This window comes from Nicotiana sylvestris, chromosome 12 (genome assembly GCF_000393655.2).
Source record: "Nicotiana sylvestris chromosome 12, ASM39365v2, whole genome shotgun sequence".
Lineage (NCBI taxonomy): Eukaryota > Viridiplantae > Streptophyta > Magnoliopsida > Solanales > Solanaceae > Nicotiana > Nicotiana sylvestris.
This window is the reverse complement of record NC_091068.1, coordinates 111,645,560-111,667,006: the sequence shown is the minus strand read 5'-3', so window position 1 is coordinate 111,667,006 and position 21,447 is coordinate 111,645,560. Positions and strand designations below refer to the sequence as shown.

Sequence of the window (21,447 nt, the reverse complement as noted above, 5' to 3'; positions counted from 1 at the left end):
AAGTAGTCAAAATCCCCACTTATTAGCTATGTAGTAATTCAAAGGCCTATGCAAGAGCTCTAGGAGGTAATTTCCCCTCTGAAAGTGTTCTTGCATCCAAACTTGTAGTAAGAGGTTGCAACCCTCGAAATTCTCAAACACATGCTTGCACCGATCCAAAGCGTGGTACATCTCAGCTAGGATTATAGGTATAGTGGTGTATTTCTGTCATGACCCAAGTTTTCCCTCTGTGAACCATCTTGACGGCACCGAGTCTCTACAACTGGTAAGCATAACATTTGCAAAAAAGGGACGAAAACATGAAAAACTAATAATTTGACATGTAAATTAAATTAAGAAATTTAGATGTCTCTCGATATATGCAATAATCACTCTCGAGCTGAACATAAGAACTCCCAATACCCGGAATATCATGAGTCACAAGGTACAGAAGTAAATAGTGCTTCTAAACTCTAGAAACTTTCAACGAAGAAAAATACATGAAATTATTTAACTTAAGGAAGAGTAGATAGGGACTCCTACGTTTGCGGACGCGGCAGATATACCTTGAAGTCTCTACAGTCATATCGCCTCACTAGAAATGTGGCTGGTAAGAAGTACCTGGATCTGCACACGAAAAACATGTGCAGGAAAAGGCATGAGTACACCACAGCGGTACCAGTAAGTGCCAAGCCTAACCTCGGTCGAGTAGTGACGAGATCAGGTCAAGGCCCTACTGATATATATATATATATAAAATAAAATAAAATAGTATGAAATATCGCAGTAAAGATGAATACTAACATTTAGCGAGAATAAAATCACAGAAAAACCATAACTTAGTACACAAAGATAGTAAATAGGGGATCTCCCGGGATACCGTCCCGTAGTCCCAAACGTAAATGTGCAGAGGACCTCCCGGGATACCGTCCCGTAGTCCCAAATGTAAATGTGAAGGGGGATCTCTCGGAATACCGTTCCATAATCCCAAAATAAATATCCAGTACAGGGGGATCTCTTGGGATACCATCCCGTCGTCCCAAATAGAAACGTGCAGGGGGATCTCTCGGAATACCGTTGAGTACTCCCAAAGTAAATATGCAACTCAATCAACATAAACAACAGTTTCAACAAGGATTTCTACAGTTTAGACGAAGTTCATATCAAGGAAGACAGATAATTTCTCACTAATCATGTTGCACAAAGTTCAGACAGGCATTTAAGGCAGTTAAAACAGTTAAGGCACGTAAGCATGCTCTCCTAAGCTAAACAGGATAGTTACATATACTAGTGTTGCTCAATTAAAGGAAAAACAAATATTTTCTTAATGAAAATGGGGTTTTTAGAAATAGCCCGTGTACGCACTCATCACCTCACGTACATGGCGCTCATATATCAAACAATATCAAATCCTAAGGGAAGTTCGCCCACACAAGGTTAGGCAAGCCACTTACCTCAAACCAATCCGAAATCACGCTCTTGCAACGAGTATCCAACTCTGAGTGACCCCAATCTAGTCAAATCAATTATATAATGTAAATATAGCTACAAACAAGTAATTTAGCTAATGAAATCAAAGCTAAGGTGAGAAAATAGAAACAATTTCAAAATCCTCCCCAGGCCCACGTCTTGGAATAGGGTAAAAGTTACATATGATGAAAACTCATTCACTCACAAGTCTAACCATACAAAATTCACTCAAATCCGATACCAATATCTCAATCAAAATTCCAAAATTCCTCATAGAAACTTTTCTCAAATTTTCCCAATTTTCACCCCAAATCCGAAATTAAATGATGAAATCAAGCTTAGATTAATGAGATATAATAAAAAGGAGTTAGGAATCATTACCCATAAACTTCCTCAGAAATCTCTCCAAATTTTGCCTTCAACCGAGATCTCAATCAAATATGGAGTTATGAACTCAAACCCTCGTTTTTGAACTTTAAAATCTGCCCAGTTACGTCCTTCTTCGCGAATGCGACCACCACCTCGCGTTCGCGTAGAACAAAAGTCCACTGCTCTATTTTGCTCTTTCTCAGACATGAGTTCCTTCCCACGAATGCATAGCTTCAGCTGCCAGAACCTTCGCGAATGCGGCCCCTTATTCTCGAAAGCGTAGAGCAAATTCCTGAGGTCCCAGCTGCTCCACCTTTCCTCTTTGTGAACGCGTTCAGCTCCTCGCATTCGCGATGCTTCCACTGGACAACCTTTGCAAACGCGAGCTCCCCTTAGAGAATGCGAAGAACAATCCCTCTTCCTGACCCAGCTCTTCTTCGCGAACGCGATCTCCACTTCGCGAATGTGAAGAACAAAAGTCTACAACAGAAAAACCAGCAAATCTGCTATCCTTCTAAGTCCAAAAATGACTCGTTGAGCATCCAAAACACACCCGAGGCCCCCAGGACCTCAAACAAACATACCAACCACTACTAAAAACACCATACGAACTTAATCGAGCCCTCAAATCACCTCAAACAATGCTAAGAAACAAATCACCCTCCAATCCAAACATAATGAACTTGAAACTTTAAATTTGCACACTCGATGCTGAAACCTATCAAACCACGTCTGATTGACCCCATGTTTTGCACACAAGTCATATTCAACACTATAGACCTACTTCAACTTCTAGAATCGGATTCCGACCCCGATATCAAAAATTTTACTACCAGCCCAAAACTCCAAAAATTCAACTTTCGCCATTTCAAGCCTAAATGAGCTATGGACCTCAAAAATACAATCCAGACACGCCCTTAAGCCCAAATTACCCAACGGAGCTAACAAAATCGACAGAATTCTATTCCAAGGTCGTCTTCACACTTTTTCGACTGCGATCCAAATTCTAAGACTTAAGCTCTCATTTAGGGACTAAGTGTCCCAAAACACTCTGAAACTCAAAACGGATCATCCCAACAAATCACAACAGTAGAAATAGATGCGGAGGAAGTAGTTAATAGGGGATCGGGGCGTTAATTCTCAAAATAACCAGCCGGGCCGTTACATCCTCCTCCTTTTAAAACTTTCATTCATCCTCGAACGACCATAAAGACATACCTGAAGTGGTAAAAAGATGAAGATAACAACTGTGCATATCTTGCTCGGTCTCCCAAGTTGCCTCCTCGACCGGCTGACCCCGACACTGAACCTTTATTGTTGCAATGCTCTTTGACCTCATCTTTCGAACCTTCCTGTCCAATATAGCCATTGGCTCCTCAACATAAGATAGATCCTTGTCCAACTGGACTGAGCTGAAATCCAACACGTGAGACAGATCACTGTAATACCTCCGGAGCATCAAAACATGAAATACCGGATGAACTCTTGCTAGGCTGGGAGGTAAGGCAAGCTCATAAGCAACCACCCCAACATACCACAATACCTCAAAAGGACCAATAAACTTTGGACTCAACTTGCCCCTCTTTATGAATCTCATAACGCCCTTCATATGAGAAACTCGAAGTAACACTCCCTCTCCAAACATAAATAAAACATCGCGAACCTTCCGGTCTGCATAACACTTTTGTCTGGACTGAGCTGTGCGAAGTCTATCATGAATCACCTTAACCTTCTCCAAAGCGTCCTGAACCAAGTATGTGCCCAATATCCTAGCCTTGCTCGGCTCGTACCAGCCCACTGGGGACCGACACCACCTACCATACAGAGCCTCGTACAATGCCATCTAAATGCTAGACTGATAACTTTTGTTGTAGGCAAACTCCGCTAGTGGTAAGAACTAATTCCAAGAATCTCCAAACTCCATCACACACGCACGAGCATATCCTCAAGAATTTGAATAGTGCGCTCGGACTGTCCGTCCGTGTAGGGTGAAATGTTGTGCTCCACTCCACCCGAGTACCCAACTTATGTTGTACGGCTCTCTAGAACAGTGATGTAAACTGCGTGCCCCAGTCAAAGATGATAGATACCAGCATGCCATAAAGTTTGACATTCTCACAGATATAAACTTGAGCCAGCTGCTCGGAAGAATAGGTAGTCAACACAGGAAGGAAATGAGCCGACTTGGTCAGCCTATCTACAATCACCCAAACTGCATCAAACTTTCGCTGAGTTCGTGGGACTCCAACAACTAAGTCCATAGTGATCCGCTCTCATTACCACCTCAAAATCTCTAACTTCTGAAGCAATCCACTAGGTCGATGATGCTCATACTTCACCTACTGGCAATTTAAACACCGAGAAACATACTCCACTATGTCCTTCCTCATTCTATGCCACCAATAATGCTGCCTCAAGTCCTGATACATCTTCGCGGCACCAGGATGAATAGAGTACCGTGAGCTTTGAGCCTCCTGAAGAATCAAATCTTGCAAAGCATCTACATTAGGCACACATAGCCTGTCTTGCATTCTCAAAGCACCATCATCCCCAATAGTAACCTCCTTAGCATCACTGTGTTGAACCGTGTCCTTAAGAAAAGTAGATGGGGGTCATCATACTAACGCTCCCTAATACGATCAAACAGAGAAGACCGGGAGACCACACAAGCCAATACTGGACTAAGCTCAGAAATATCCTATATCACAAAATGGCTAGCTAAAGCCTGAACATCCAACACCATGGGCCTCTCTACTACAGGTAGATAAGCCAAACTCCCCAATCTCTCTACACGGCGACTTACAGCATCGGCCACCACATTGGCCTTCCTCGTGTGGTAAAAAATAGTGATATCATAATCCTTAAGCATCTCCAACCACCTCCTCTGACACAAATTAAGATCTTTCTTCTTGAACAGATGCAGAATCTGGTGATCAGTATAGATTTCACAAGGGACACTGTACAAATAATGCCTCCAAATCTTCAGGGCATGAACAATAGGTGCTAACGCGAGGTCGTGGACAGGATAGTTCTTTTCATGCACCTGCAGCTATCTGGGTGCGTAGATAATCACCATACGGTCTTGCACAACACCGCGTCGAGGCCAACTCGCGACGTATCACAATAGGCCGTATAAGACCTACGAGCATGTGATTTTTGCCCTAGATGAAATACTCCTATAAAATACCAAAGAAAATAGGTTTTCTATTAATTATTTTGCCATTTAGGAATTTTTGTAGAATTTTCTTAATTATTTGCATTTTTCTGTGCATGTTTAATTTTTATTTAAATCATGAAAAATACAAAAAATAGCATGCATCGCATTTACATTTTTTGTCTTTTAATTTTTAGTTTATTAATTTCAATCTTTTAATTTAGAATTAAGTATTGTTGATAATTTTTCTAATTAGTTAAATAGTTTAATTTCACATTTTAGATAATTTAGGATTTTTTATTAGGATTTATAATTAAAAAAAAAAAGAAAAGGAAATAAAAGGGGAATTAAAGAGTTTGATTTTGCAGATTGGGCTAATTTAACCCAAACCAGTCCCAAATTGCCTCAAACCCATCCAAAATACCCAAGCCCAATCTATTCCAAACCTGGTCCAGCCTTCCCTTGCCCCAAACGACCTCGTTTCATCTTAACCTCATCCTGACGGTTGGATTCCTTTGATCCAACTGCTCTGAACTAGTCACTCACATTAGATATAACTATCCGAATTAAGTACCCCCCCCAAACTAAAAATTCATCTCATTTTCTCTGTATCTCACCCTCACCCAACGTAACCCTAGGAGCCCTCATTTTCTTCACCACCTCCGCGGTAAACTACTACCGGAAATCGCTTTATGGCAGTTCCGACGGTCTAAAGCCATCCAAATATACACCATAGAACCCTTATCCCTTCCTCATTACAGATCTCCAATCAATTTTCCTCGAATCTTTGCCAAATCTTTTGAATATCAAATCGAAAATCCGGCTAAAAAAACCCAAATGTTCCAAACCTCACCATTTTAACACCCCAAACTCCCCTTCCCCTCCTCGTCTTAGATACCCGACTAGTTTTTCCAAAATCATCGCCTAATTGTTTGAGTTGCAGATCTAAGAGTCAAACAAAAAAAACCTAATCTCCCAAAATCAACCCCAAAGCTCCTTTGCTTCTCTTTTCCTTCAAAGTTAAGGTTCCCAGAAGTCTTTTCTTTCAGGGAGATCCAGTCAAAGTCATGCAAGGCCAGATCCCTTGAAGAAAAAGACCTTTGTTGGTCAAGGCGAAGACGGACCTCCAAAGGCTTCTGTCGTTTGTTTCTTCCGGTCCCCATGGTAAGGCATCATTCATTTTTACCACTCCATTTCTTTTCTTATTTCTTTCTTTTTCTTGTCAAGTCAGTAGTCTTCATAATTTGATTTTCAGTTTGATTGTTCTTTGGACATGTTTAGTTAGTAATTTTGTTCTATGATGCATTAGTTTGTTCGTTTTGGTTTTTCTGTTCAAGTTTCACTTGGATTGTTGATTTAGTTTAGCTCGGGATTAATTTAGCTTATAGAATAATCAGTAGTTTCAGTTATCTCTTTTCCGTAGCTTAGTATGAATGCATCGTTTAATTAGCTTTTAGTTTGGTTAATGCATGTTGATTCAGAGTTTATTATGAATTGTTTTCATGTGTCAATTGAAGCCTGTTTGAATATTGTAGTTTAATTGCATTAGACATAGAATAATTAGGGTTAATTTTAGAGGTCTAGATAGCTTGATTGCTCTTTTCTGCTTCATGTTGCTATTTGGTGTTTAATTGATGGAAACATGCTTGAATCTCATAAGTTAGATTAATGTTAAGTTCAAGTCTGTTTAAGGTCTTTTCTTAGCCCATTTTGGTAATTTGGTTTAATTATAAAGGCTTTAGTCATTCTAAATTTAGTTTAGGTTCAATTAAGAGAACATCTCTCCTCATGGATTGATTTAGTCTTAGTTCTAGGTGGCAGCCTCAGCTTTTTCTAGGCCTTTTGACTAAGATTTCTGATGTCTTTAGGTTTTTTTATGTTGGTCCTAATCTAAAAATCATTCTAAACTTTAGAGACCTATTTGAATTGAAAAGGTTTAAGTTAAAGCTGAAATAAGCTGTAATTTGAAGGTTAAAAATGGTTTTCCACATAGACTAAAAATCAAAACTTTCATAGAAAAGGTACAGCTGTCCTAGCTGTTATAAAAAGATGCTGAAATATAGGACAACTGTACCAAGGGCTGTAAAAAAGGACAGTACTATTATTCCCTAGGATAAGGAATATGCTTAAAAGATACCCTCCCCAAGGCAGCCTATATATAGGTGCACACACTCTGAAATTGAGGGGATATACACAATCTTTTAGAATTGATATTCATTTTCTGTTTTTTTGAGCTTGTGTGGTTAGCTGATTATGATGTTAGCCTAGGAATCATAGCTTTTTGGATTTGAAGTTAATTGAACCATGGGTTAGTCTGAATATTTGCTGCATTTGATCATAAAGTCTGTGATGCATATGTGTTAAACCTCAATATGTTTGACTGCTGAATCAGTATACATACACTTATGAAAGATGTGTTCAAAACTCCTCTCTTATAGCTGCACAAAAGGAAAGTGAATCTGACCCTTTAAATGGTCAGATTCATCCCTTAATAGTGCATAATAGTATTGATTTGTTTAGTATATGCCTATGTTATTTCCCCTTCTTCTCTTTCCTCTTTTACTAAAATGAGAGCCATGAAACAAATCATGGTTTAGGAAATCACTGTTTGTCTATAAGGCTGACCTTCAACATGGTTAAACTTACGAACAACATTATTTTTTCCTTTACTCATTTTTTGTATTAAGACTAACTTGGTAATATTGTAGGTCCCTACATTTGAAGATATCTTGTGAATCTGACCCTTATACGTGGTCAAATTCATGAGAATCTTGACTCATTTTAAGCTGGAGCAGCAGCAGCCTAGGAACTCCCTTTCATTTTTTCTATGTAATCTCGTTTAGGGCACTAATGGTCTATATTTGGTACTTTGTTCAATTCTGGAATCTGCAATTAATTGGACTGGACTCTGTAATTTATATACTAGTTAATGTAGTATGTAGCTATATTTTAAAGTGTATTAGTATGCTCTGAAAAAAGGGGGGCAAAACTTGGTTATTGGTTTTAGTTTGGCTATTTGACTCCAGTAATCTCAAAAGCTTGTTCATCCACGTTCAAAAATGGTTTTCTTTTTCTTAGTTTAGGACTCAAGTCTGATTATGTGAAAATGCTTGATAATAAATTAAGGGCTCAATCGAAACTGACTTGCGAAATGAGTTTGAACTTGGGCCATTGGGCTTGGGCCCTAAGCACAAACCCAGGTTTTTACCTCATAGGTCATGGCATGAATGTAATTTTTCTTGCAAATCGTATGTAGTATGATTAACATTCAATTTTGTAGTTGTGAATCTGAATTTCCTTTATTTTGAAAAGAAAGTTCACTTGTAGCTCATGATTTATGTGTATACCATGGCTAAAAATACAAAAAGGGTGGATAGGCCTAGCCGGTGAAACGCACAACTAGGCCCGCCTAAATTTTAAGCCCAACGTGGGCTGGTTGTTTCAGATTCAACAATGTATTTTGAGGCCTTTGAATTTTCGGGCCGAATAGTGAGCCCAATCATGCCTTTCAAGCTGATTTTCTTTAATAGGCCACATCTAGATTTTGTCCAAAAATGATTAAAGTCCCAATACATGTACCCTAACACCCGTTTATAATCTTTAGATCTCAATAAGTTTAAGTTAGTTTTCAAATAAGAATATCCTTAGATGGCTTTAGTTAATTACTTTTCTTTTAAAATCATTTGAGGTGTGCCATGCCAAATAAAACACCAAAGCCCTCATATAGTTAGTTAACTATTGTAGAAAATTTGAGGTGTGTCATTTTCCCTTTAATAACCCATGGCCCTCATGAATTTAATTCAAACCTTTTAAATTGAGGTGTGACATCGATTAAACTCTCATGGCTCTCACAAATGTTGTTAATTTGAACCTTCGTAGTTGCTTTAGGCGTGTTTTTTAATTAATTCAATCATAGCTACGGGTACGGTTCCCGTGATGTAGTTGTGATTTCTTTTAATTTCGGGTGTACATTTCATGTAACCCGAGTTCAATTTCTCAACAATGTTAAATAGAACGTGTTGCGAATCGCGGGTGCATTTCATGTAACGTGGTTCAAGGCATGTTTTAAATAATGTGAATCTCCCTAAAAGTGATTTAATATTATTAAAAGCATTTATAGAAGTTAAAATCCACAATAGGTTTAAAACATGTAGTTAATCAGATAATTAGGCCAATTTTAATAGCTTAAGCGACTATGCTCAAATCACGGAACCCGGGAATGCCTAACACCTTCTCCCGGATTAACAGAATTCCTTATCTAGAATTTCTGGTTCGCGGACCTTTAAATAATGTTGAAAACTTCCTCGGTTTGGGATTTTAAAATAAACCGGTGACTTGGGACACCGATAATTATTCCAAGTGGCGACTCTGATATTTAAATAAAATAATCTCATCTCGAATAATGTCACTTTAATTGGAAAAACTCTCATATACACTCGGGGTGTAAAAAGGAGGTGTGACAACTCTGGCGACTCCGCTGGGGATCCAAACCCAGAATCTCTGGTTAAGGGTTCAAGAATTCGAGCTTAGAATAACTGTTATAGTTGGCTTGTTTTTATAAGATTTTTACATGTTGAGCCTAATGTGCTAAATGCCGCTTTTTATCGCTTTGATATTGTTTGAACTGTATATAAATTTCTACGAAACCCTCTTCTCTCAGAGTCTTCTAAATCATCTGGGAAGTGTGCACTTCGTGTAACTTCTTTTCTGTTAGAGTCATATCCCAATTTTAGAACGAGGTTCGGACAAGTTGCAAAGCTGGTGAAGCTTCTGTATTCCCTGTACGCTGCCCCCCCCCCTCGGCTCGAGCTGTCCGCTCCGGTAAGCCAGGTATAGAACAATACACCCAGGTTTTTAAACCTAGTATAACAAATCCTCATGTTGGATCTCTAGTAGGAACGCTTTCTTGTATCACGTTCATTTGACTTTGGAGACTCAACACAGGGGTTGGGTCTGTCTAGGACAGAAGTACCCGTAATGAAAAAACCATCCTGATGCATTCTACTTGCTACTTGTGCATTTATTTGCTTCGGATTTCATGTTCACCAGCTTACAAATAATAGAGAAAAGTTTGAGAGAGAAAAATCAATTTGAGGGCTGAAAGAGATAATTACCTGTCTTTGAAAAAACCCGGTGTCCAAAAAGTGCCGAAACTCTGCCAAAATTTTGAAAAAAAAAGAAAAGGAATTATTGCTTCAAGAAAATATTTGGTATTGTTTTTGTTATGTCAAAATTGCCCGAACTACGCAAGTTTGATTCTCACCGGATGTGGGATACGTAGGCAACCCCCAACGGGTCCAACTCCATTTTTGCAAAAATAACCCAAAAAGAACAAAAATTTTGTTGTTTTGTCATAAATAAGTTGGGTGATGTCGTTCTTGTCTAAATAGCCAAATGTCCCCAAAAGGGCACCGGAAGACTGATTTTACAAGAATAGCCACCTATGGCTACTTTTTTCAAGTTTTGGCCAATTAGCAAACACAACCCTAAAATCTTCTTTCCTGAGGTGCTGAAGGGCCGTATTTTCGAAGGCGGTTTTTTGTTTTGAAATGGAAATTTGTTTGAAAAAACTGATAACTTTATCTGGAGTCAAAATAAATCATGATTTCTTAATCAATCACTCTAATAAATGTGCAAGATGAGCACAATTGAAAATGAACCCTTCACAGTCCTTGAAGAAATCCAATTAGGACTCCACATGTGGTGGAATGACTTAGGAAAAGTCAGCAGAGATATTGTGGTAAAAGTTTTGGGCGGCCTTATTGGTCTTCTGAAAATCACACCAAGGTTGGATGTAATCGAGGCTTGATACCCTATTGGGACCCGACTCATAATGTGTTCCATTTTTCTGATTTTGAGGTAACCCACACGCTAGAGGAAATAGCGGGCTATGCCAGTCTTAGTGGGAATCTCAGAAGTCGGTACCCATTGTCTCCAAGAACAGTGACTCCTCATAAGTTTTTAGACCTTCTAAGCATCAGTTGGGAGGTTCAAGATGGAAATCTATCTGAAGGGTTTTGCACATTCTACTTCTTGTACCAACGTTATGGCGATCCCCACGATTTTGAGGCACCAGATACTGGCCTAACTCATTCAGGAAACAAAGATAAATGGGAAGCACGGCGGGGACTGGCTTTTATAATAGCATTATTGGGTGTTTTAATTTGTCTAAGAAATGATGGAAACATAGAATTGGGTCTTGTAGGAATGGCCGACGTCATGATTAAGAAAAGCTAATGGCACCCTTGTTCCAATGATCTTAGTGGAGATTTATCGAGCTCTAACTATTTTCCGAGAAGGGGGAAAATTCTTCGAGGGTTGTAACATGCTACTACAACTTTGGATACAAGAACATCTTTGTCACCGCATGGGGTACATGAACTACGGTATGACTGGTTTGAATTGCATTGAAGAGCATGAAAACCGAGTGGTGGGTGGTGAATTTCCATAAGGTACAAAGGCCTGGTTTGCGTATTTGAGTTCCTTAACTTCAGAAAAAATTGAATGGACTTTCGGTTGGCTCCCTATCACAGAGTTATTTACATGTCAGTTGAGGTGTGCTATCTTCTCTTAGTGGGTCTCCAGAGCATTCAGCCATACGCTCCACACAGGGTGCTGCGTCAACTGGGCAGGTTCCAAACTACCCCACATGATGAAGATCTGAGCCGACAAGTCATCAAATTAGGTCCGAAAGTTGTATTCCAAGAAGGAAAAGTTCGTCAGATTTGGAATGAGTGTAGATTTCTAGAGCCAAGGACTTAGGCGCGGGATCTATCTAAAGGCGAGTTAGACCGTAATTACATGACTTGGTTTGGTAAAAGGTTTCAAGTTCATCAGGAGCCCGAACGACCTGCTAAAAGACCCCACGTCCAGCAATTCATTAATGATTCACGAGAGCAATGGGATTGGTTGGCGAAAGAGGCAAGCTACAAGTCTAAGATAAGCAAATTGGGGGGACAAATCAGGGATCTCAAATTTGACAATATTGTACAAGCCGCCGCTGATAAAGGAGAAAAGAAGAAACTGGCTCAAGAAAATAAAGCCCTTCGAGCCCAGATCCAAATAAAGAAGATAGCTGCGGAGAATCAGGAAAGAAGCCGAGCAGATGAAAGGCTCATAAAAGGTCTTAGAAGGAATGTATCTGAGTGTCAGGATGACTTGGAAAAATCCAAGGTTAATCTAGCAAGAGCCCGAGCACAGCTGACAAAGAGCGCAAAGGGACGGGCGGAGTTTGTACGATAGTTGAAAATGAAATATGAGGGAAAAGTCACAGAGTTGAAGAAAAAGCTAACTAACCTCGAAAATGAGATGGCCAAACAAGTTAAGTACTTTAAAGCAGAAAGGGAACATTGATATGCATTAATGTCCCAGCTAGAGGAAGATATGCAACAACTGTAGGGTCAAAACCATCATGACACCCAAGTGCTGGAAGCTAGATCTCAGCAAATAGGGCGTTTGCTCGAGAAAAGGGTATCATCAGGGAGAGGGTTAGAGCAATTGCTGATTACATCGTCATTAAGTGCTATGAATGTGAAGACATGACTATAACCACTTTCTTTGCTGCGGTAATGACCTTCTTTTGTCAAATAATGAGTGACCTGGAGCGTCTTCAAGGGGATCTTGCACGCAGGCCCGTGGCAAGACCGACTGAAGTCCCACGGGCCCCTGGAGTAGAAGCTCTTATGTACTCTTGATTTTCTTTTTTGAGTCTGTACTTCAGTTTTTAGTCTTAAAATATTTTTTGAGTCTGTTTGTATTTTTAAATTCTTAGAAAGAGTATGATGGAGTATTTTGTAATAGAGAACAATATAGTTTTTATTAATTAAAATTGGAAAATCCCAAAAAAAAATTGTTTCCTTATTTTTTGCATTTATTTCTTGAACTACGTAATGATCTGATTCATACGATGTCATGATACGTAGGCAATCCTCATCGGATCCGGTCATGATTTTCGTAAATAACATAAATAAAAGGGAATGTGGAAAAGAGAAAGCCAAATGAAAAACCAAAAAAAAAGAGAAAATGAGAGTGTGCAAAAAGAGCAAGAGAGAAAATCGGGGATATAAACAAAAGCTGGGATGAGACATGCAATCGTTGCAAAACATGTAGAAACACTTTTAACTGCATAGGTGCATCACACCCCTAACGTGCGATTTCCTATGTGTTAATTGCTTCAAACTAACTGGTTTGTTATTTATTGTTGAGTATTAGGTTCTACTTTTAAGGTGGTTGGTTTGTGGTAACCTAGCTTCACACCCGTACTTCACAAGATCAAAGGGCAGCATAGAAATGTCGTCAGAAGGTCATCCACTAACGATTCCCATCTTAGAGGATAGCACATTATCGGGTATCCCAACCTTAGAGTCAGCAGCAGCTGAAGAGAATAGGGCACTGCGCCTCTGCATGTTAGAAATGTGGGATGCCTGGTCCAATGGTAGAGAGCCGCCAAGTGCCATACTCGATTTCCCCGAGTTACTTCCTAGAGCAAGTGGAAATTCCAATGTCCCCGTAAATTACCCAAATACCCCACTTGGATAACCCACCATCTCAACTCACTTTACCGGAACACCTTCTAAGGTTCACCTCCAGGTGGTTTTGGGAGTGGCCTCCAACATATTTACCGCACCACCAACCTCGGCTGCGGTGCAACCCACTTTACCCAGGCCAAGCTTTGATCCATCATCGTTCACTTTCCAAGTACCATCTTTTTCACCAAAACCTACCCAATTCACCACCAATTCTTACCCTCAACAACCCCGATACGAGTTCACCATGGGATAAGAGAAAGCTACAAAGAACCCCGAGCAAGAGGAAATTACCCAGAAAATGAGGAGCATGGAACATAACCTTAAGAATATACAAGGTTTGAGCGGACAAAAGAGCGTATCCTACGTTGATCTATGTATGTTCCCACATGTGCATTTGCCACTGGGTTTCAAGACCCCAAAGTTCGAAAAGTATGACGGGCATGGGGATCCCATAGCCCACCTCAAGAGATATTGCAATCAATTAAGAGGGGCAGGTGGAAATGAAGAGCTCCTAATGGCCTATTTCGGAGAGAGTCTAGTAGGCATCGCATCTGAGTGGTACATGGACCAAGACATGTCTCGTTGGTACATTTGGGATGATCTGGCCGAGATTTTGTCAGGCAGTTTTAGTATAACATAGACATAGCTCCTGACAGGAATTCTCTGTCAAATCTCAAAAAGAAGTCATCAGAAAGTTTTCTAGAATATGCTGTTAAATGGCGCGAACAAGAGACCAGGGTCAAACCTCCCATGGATGAAACGAAAATGGTTAGTGTTTTTCTACAAGCCTAGGAGGCTGACTACTTTTAAAATATGATGTCGACAATGGGGGAAATCGTTTGCTGAGGCCATCAATATTGGTGAGATGGTCGAGAATGGTCTGAAAACAAGGGACAAATTGAGCCAATCTACCATAAAAGCTACATCCCAAGCAATTCAAGGCGGGTCTGGAGGTGTAGCAAGCAGAAAGAAGAAAGAAGAGGTTGCAATGGCAACTTCAAGTCTGAGAAACCCCCGTCCACCCAGAGGTTACTTCCCTCCAAACACCCCACAACATTATTATCCTAATTAGGATGTGGCCTATGCTATGGAACCTCAATCGTATGTGGTGATGAATGCCCAGTCATACGCTCGGCCACAACAACAGTTCACCCAAAACCGAGCTCCATTTCCTAGAAAAAACCCTCCTTACCAAGCTCAGTATAATCCCCGACCTCCACAAAATAACTTCCCCTATAATGCCCATGCTCGAGAGCCACCCAGGAGAACAAACTTCATGCCTATTGGTGAGTCATACTCTAGCCTTTTCCCTAAACTGGTCCAAATGAGTCTGTTGCAACTCGTACCCCAAACTAGGCAAAACCTGGAATCGTCCTCCTACCGAGCCGGTGGTCGATGTGCTTACCATTCGGGAGTGGAAGGGCATGACACTGCAGACTGTTGGACTCTTAAAAGGGCTATTGAAAATCTCATAGAACAAAAGAGGATAGTGCTAAAGGATGAAGAAATTCCTAATGTGACCAACAGCCCATTACCGGCTCACAACAACGGGCCAGTTATTGGAATGATTTACGAAGATAAGGAGTTTGATCCTGCTTTGAAAACCATCATTGCAATTGCTGATGTCGAGAAGAAGCCAAAGGCCAATGCAAATCAAGACAAGGAGGAGGAGAAGAGTAAATCCACCCCTCAAAATACAGAAAAGGCAATGAAACCAAAACTGGGGCAACTCATCCAAAAGATGCCATTCTTTATGTTCCTCGGGGTCACAGGAAAGAACAAATTACATTGAGCCCTCCAAGAAAGTTTGAGTTGAACAAGGGATCTAAGATGTACGTGCCTAAAGGGGCATATGTGGTACGGGGGCCAGTAATTTCACCAAGGCTGAATGAGCCCATGGTTATTGGCCGCACACTGCAGAAGCCCATGACAGACGCTACTGCCATCCCATGGAACTACAATAAGTCGGTAGTAACCTACAAGGGAAAAGAGGTCCTAGGAGAAGCCAATGAAACTAACCCAGCTGAGAAATACCTTAATGTGGGAGAAGTGAACAATGCCAAGCAGAAACGCTTCCCGATCAAAAAGCCAGTTAGTGCCGTAGAAGCAGAAGAGTTCTTCCGAAAAATAAAAACTGCGGACTATGAGATAATTGACCAACTCCGAAAGTCTCCTGCTCAGGTCTCTTTTTTGTCTCTACTAATAAGCTCAACTGAGCATCAAAAAGTGTTGATAAAAACCCTCAATTAAGCTTATGTTCCGATTGAAACCATTGTGGAACAACTGGAAAGGATGGCGGAAAGATTCTTCACAATTAATCAGATTTTCTTTAGGAAGAACGATTTGGCCCCGGAAGGGGCCTCCCACCACAAAGCCCTCCATCTGACAGTTAAGTGTGAGGGTCACTATGTAAAAAGGGTCATGGTGGATGGTGGATCGGGGGTTGATATCTACCCTCTCTCAACTTTGCAAAGAATGGAGATTGGTTCTGAGAGAATCAGGCCTAACAATGTATGTGTGCATGCCTTTGAGAGCATCAAGAGAGACACCATAGGGGAGATCGATTTGATTTTGACTATTGGTCCTATGGATTTCGAGGTGACCTTTCAGGTCCTAGACATGGACACTTCTTATAATTTCCGCTTGGGAAGACCTTGGATTCATGCGACAAGAGCCGTACCTTCCACTCTCCACCAGATGGTGATTTTTAAATATGAAGACCAAGAAATTGTGGTTCATGGAGAAGACGAGCAGTCAATTTACCAAGACCCATCATTCCCATGTCTCGAAGCTAGGAAGGTAGCGAGCATATAGTTTATCAAGCTTTCGAGGTGGTGGTCGCAGATCAAGGTAAGGAGGGAAGCCCTTGTCCTCAGCCTTTTCTATCAAATGCATACATCATGGTCGATGCTAAAATGATCAAGCATGGTTATAAGCCTAGGAAGGGACTCGGGGCATCATTGCAAGGTATCACAGAACCTATCACTTTACCTACCAGCGAGAAGTTCTTCGGTGTGGGTTTTCACACCACAGAAGCTGATGTGACATGGGCAAATGAACAAAAGAGCAATAGTTGGGTTTTACTTCAGCCGGTTCCACATCTCTACAAAACATTCGTTAGGCACAAGTACAATGAAGCAGAAGAAGATGAGGCCTTCACGACCGAGGAAATTGAGGACATATGTGGAGCCATGAGGCAGATGTTGTATATAACCCACATGGTCCAGCCGGGAGAAGGCTCGATCATCGCTGAGGTGCTGTATATGGGGCTCAATGCCATGTTGCAAAACTGGAAGGCTACTCCATTCCCAGTCAGGCGGGAATCCCGGTAGTCCAGTCTTGCCACCTATTCAACATCACAGGTTATTTTAGGGTGTAACTCGGATGTTTCTTTTAGTTTATTGTCTTTAAGTTCCAATGTAAACCCTATTATCTTCAAAATTCAATGAAATAAAATCAATATTTCATCGTTCATCTCTCTTTATTCTTTCTGATTTTTGTTACTTATTCTTATTTCTTCTTTCAGTTCTAATAATGCGGCTTTAGATAATATTACATGCTTGCAGACTTCATGCCCAGATCCAAACATGCTGTCAAATTTTGAAATAATGAACCAAGAACCAAAATACGATGAAGGATAGGCTTTTAGGGAAATAAACCGAGAATTGGAACAGTTTGAGAATAAACCTAAGCCAAACTTAAATGAAACCGAGCCGGTTAATTTGGGTAGTTCTGAAGAGGTCCAAGAAACCATGATAAGCATTCATATGGATGAAAGAACCAGGGATGCATTGATCTAACTTCTGTTCGAATTCAAGGATGTGTTTGCTTTGTCATATGATGATAGTCAGGCCTAAGTGTTGACTTGGTGGTCCACAAGTTGCCGACTTACCCCGATTACCCCCCTGTCCAGCAAAAACAAAGGAAGTTCAAAACTGATATCAGTGACAAGATCAGGGAAGAGGTAACAAAACAGTTGAAGGCTTTGTTGATCCGAGTGGTCCAATACACCACCTAGTTAGCTAATGTGGTTCTCGTGCCAAAGAAAGATGGGAAGACTCGAGTGTGTGTTGACTATCGAGATATGAATAAAGCAAGTCCCAAGGATAACTTCCCTTTGCCAAACATCCACATCCTTGTTGACAATTTTGCCAAACACGAGATACAATCTTTCGTGGATTGTTAAGTAGGATATCATCATATGTTGATGGATGAAGAGGATGCGGAAAAGATAGCCTACACCACACCCTGGGGCACCTATTGTTACAGAGTCATGCCTTTTGGTTTGAAGAATGCCGGGGCAACTTATATGAGGGCCATGACTGCCATTTTTCACGACATGATGCAACAAGAAATCAAGGTGTATGTGGATGTTGTGATCATCAAATCCCGAACACAGGACAATCATGTTCGGGACCTGAGAAAGTTTTTTGAGCGGTTGTGCAAGTATGATTTGAAGTTAAATCTGGCTAAGTGTGCATTTGGGGTTCCATCTGGCAAACTCTTAGGATTTATAGTCAGTTAGAGGGGCATCGAGCTAGATCCAACGAAGATAAAGTCTATTCGGGATTTGCCCCCTCCGAGAACCAAGAAAGAGGTTATGAGCTTGCTAGGGAGGTTGAATTACATCAACCGATTCATTGCTCAGTTGACTTCCATATGTGAGCCCATATTCAAGCTGTTGAAGAAAGATGCGGCGATTAATTGGACGGATGAGTGTCAAGAAGCCTTTAAAAAAATCAAAGAATATCTGTCGAACCCGCCAGTCTTGGTCCCACCTAAACCTGGGAGGCCTTTGTTTTTGTATTTGACAGTCTTGGAGAATTCCTTCGGATGTGTCCTCGAGCAACATGATGTGACCGGAAGGAGAGAGAAAGAAATCTACTATCTGAGCAAGAAGTTTACCAGTTATGAAGCCAAATACAATTTGTTGGAAAGGACTTGTTGCGCTTTAACTTGGATCGCTCAGAAGCTTAGGCATTACTTGTTGGCCTACACCACTTATCTCATCACCCGGTTGGACAGCATGAAGTACATATTCCAGAAGCCGATGCCCACAGGGAGGTTAGCAAAATGGCAGATCCTGCTCACTGAATTTAACATAGTCTATGTCACCCTCATGGCAATGAAAGCCCAGGCTTTAGCAGATCACCTAGCTGAAAACCTTATTGATGATGAATATCAACCTCTAAGTACTTACTTTCCGGATGAGGAGGTGAATTCAATTGAGGTAACATCAGAAGACACCAATGCTTGGAAAATGTTCTTCGATGGAGCTGTAAACGCAAAAAGTGTCGAGATTAGGGCAATTTTGATCTCACCCACTGGTCAACACTATCCAGTCATAACCCGACTTCGATTTTTCTACACAAACAACACGGCCGAATATGAAGCCTGTATTATGGGTATGAATATGGTAATTGACCAAGATGTGGAAGAGTTGTTAATCATGGGAGATTCAGATCTGATTATCCGACAAGCTTAGGGAAAATGGGAAACTCAAGATGTCAAGCTTATTCCCTACAGACAACATGTGGAAGATCTTAGCAAGCAGTTCAAATCAGTCGAGTTCAGGTACATTCCTCGTTTTCACAATGAGTTAGCCGATGCACTCGCTACTTTGGCCTCGATGTTGCTGTATCGAGGCTATCTCCACATTGACCCGTTGGAAATCCAAATCTGAGAGAGGCATGGTTACTGCAATACGGTTGAGGTGGAACCAAATGTTCAACCATGGTATCATGATACCAAGAGATTTCAGAAGACAAAAGAATATCCAGAACAGGCCAATGGAGACCAAAAGAGAACCATTAGATGACTTGCAAGCGGTTTCTTCTTGAGCGATGAGGTCTTGTACAAAAGGACTCTAGATCTCAACTTGTTAAAATGTGTTGACACCGAAGAGGCAGGAAAAATCATGTATGAAGTGCCCGTAGGAGTGTGTGGACCCCACATAAATAGATACGTCCTAGCAAAGAAGATCCTTTGAGCAGGCTATTACTGGATGACTATGGAAAAAGATTTCTTCATTTTTGTCCGGAAATATCATCAGTGTCAGGTGCACGGTGACCTGATTCATGCACCACCTATAGAACTGCATCCTATGTCAGCACCATGTCCATTCGTTGCTTGGGTTATGGATGTCTTTGGGCCAATCGAGCCAAAAGCTTCAAATGGGCATAGATTCACACTGGTTGCCATTGATTACTTCACAAAGTGGGTTGAGGCAATTACTCTCAAAGCTGTCACTAAGAAAGTAGTGGTAGACTTCGTGCACTCCAATATCATCTGTCGTTTTGGTGTTCTTTCAACCATCAGTTCGGCGATGATCCCACCTGAATGGTTCCAAAGTTATAATTCGATCCAAACTCTTTTTACCCTAAATCCTGTTCAAGTCCATCTGATCAAGCGATGAGACGTTCAAAGAATAGGAGAATGTGGCTGCTTAGATCCAATACAACCAAATGAGAGAAATAAAATGAGAGAGTTTTATTGGTGAAAACCCACACGGGCACCGTAAGGCAATGGAAACCAGAGAAATTGAAAAATGAGAGAGTCTTGTTAGTGAAAACTTGAAAAGAGCACTATAAGGTGACGACGAGAAGAGAAATGAGAGAGGTCAATTGAAAAAATCCCGCAAAGGGCGCCGTTGGTCGAAAATAAGAAATCCCTTACAACCTTTGATACTGAAAGAATCCTGGCAAGGTTTCCCGGTTTCAAAACACAGGTCATAATGGGTTCATGAGATAGTTGCACAGATCGGGTATACATTCTAATAAGCATGTCATGTCTACTGAAGTCTACATGCACTCCAGATAAGTCCTTCTTCCCCTCCCTAAAAGGGACACTTCACTTTAAATTCATTTTCCTTTCTTTACTTTTCTTTGAATCCCTTTCGGTTTAATTCTTCTCCGAAACTAATACAAAGAAAAGATGGCAAAATTGGCTTACAGGGTTTTGCTTGACAAGTCCGAATGCAAAGAAAAGCACCCAGCCTCAGCAGGTGCATCAAGTCGATCCTGACTGGCCGTGTTGGCCGATGCTCCAAAGTCAAAACTATTGAAAATGAAAGAAATCCAAAGTCAAGTGCCCACAAAAGCAGAATAAGATGAAAAAGACAAAAGTCCCACACGGGTGAACCGTTATGCAAAATTTTGGAAAGTTAAGGTCCTCGGTTTTAGAAGAGAGATCGATCTCCAGAAAGACGGCAAGCAACAGAGGTGCTCATTAAAAGAGTTGGGCCGAGATCAAGTGATCAAAAACAATCAAGGCCACAAAACCAACCACTGTTTCAAACTAACAATTGTTCTTTGTTTGGAAACCTGAAATAGGTGCAATTCAAAGCAACATTGCAAGAAGCAGGTGCAGCCAAAAGAAACTATTCAACGGCTAAAAACAGCTCTACAACAACGATCCATAAAGGGAAGTCCCCTCCAAATTCTTTCCTCCATTTACTCATTACATGAAATAAAAAGAGAGGAGAAAAAAAAAGTTATGAAGAAAAATTCAAAAAATGGTAGCCTAGGGTCCCCAATCTCTACTTACATTTTTCCAACATAGGGTCTCCATTCCCTGGTTGATTTTATTTTTAGACATAGGGTCACCACTCCCTAGTAGCCTTCCCAACATAGGGTCTCCACTCCCTAGTTGGGTTTATTTTTAGACATAGGGTTCCAACTCCCTAGTCATTTTTCCAACATAGGGTCTCCCTCCCTAGTTGAATTTATTTTAGACATAGGGTCCTCACTCCCTAGTCGTTTTTCCAACATAGGGTCTCCACTCCCTAGTTGAGTTAATTTTTAGACACAGGCTCTCCACTCCATAGTCGCCTTTCCAACATAGGGTCTCCACTCCCTAGTTGAGTTTATTTTTAGACATAGGGTCCCCACTCCTTAGTCATTTTTCCAACATAGGGTCTCCACCCCCTAGTTGAGTTTATTTTAAACA

The 21,447-nt window shown here is 40.8% G+C and overlaps 3 protein-coding genes across 3 annotated transcripts; all 3 read left to right on the top strand.

Moving 5' to 3' along the window:
- Window positions 1–15,792: 15,792 nt before the first annotated feature.
- On the top strand, window positions 15,793–16,314 carry LOC138883546 (uncharacterized). Its single transcript, XM_070164239.1, has one exon. It carries the CDS (start codon window positions 15,793–15,795, stop codon window positions 16,312–16,314), a length of 522 nt encoding a protein of 173 aa, XP_070020340.1.
- A 2,212-nt stretch (window positions 16,315–18,526) lies between these two features.
- LOC138883545 (uncharacterized) lies at window positions 18,527–18,985 on the top strand. Its single transcript, XM_070164238.1, has one exon. The coding sequence runs from the start codon at window positions 18,527–18,529 to the stop codon at window positions 18,983–18,985; it is 459 nt and encodes a 152-aa protein (XP_070020339.1).
- Window positions 18,986–19,510: 525 nt separating this feature from the next.
- LOC138883544 (uncharacterized) lies at window positions 19,511–19,915 on the top strand. Its single transcript, XM_070164237.1, has one exon. The coding sequence runs from the start codon at window positions 19,511–19,513 to the stop codon at window positions 19,913–19,915; it is 405 nt and encodes a 134-aa protein (XP_070020338.1).
- Window positions 19,916–21,447: the final 1,532 nt, after the last annotated feature.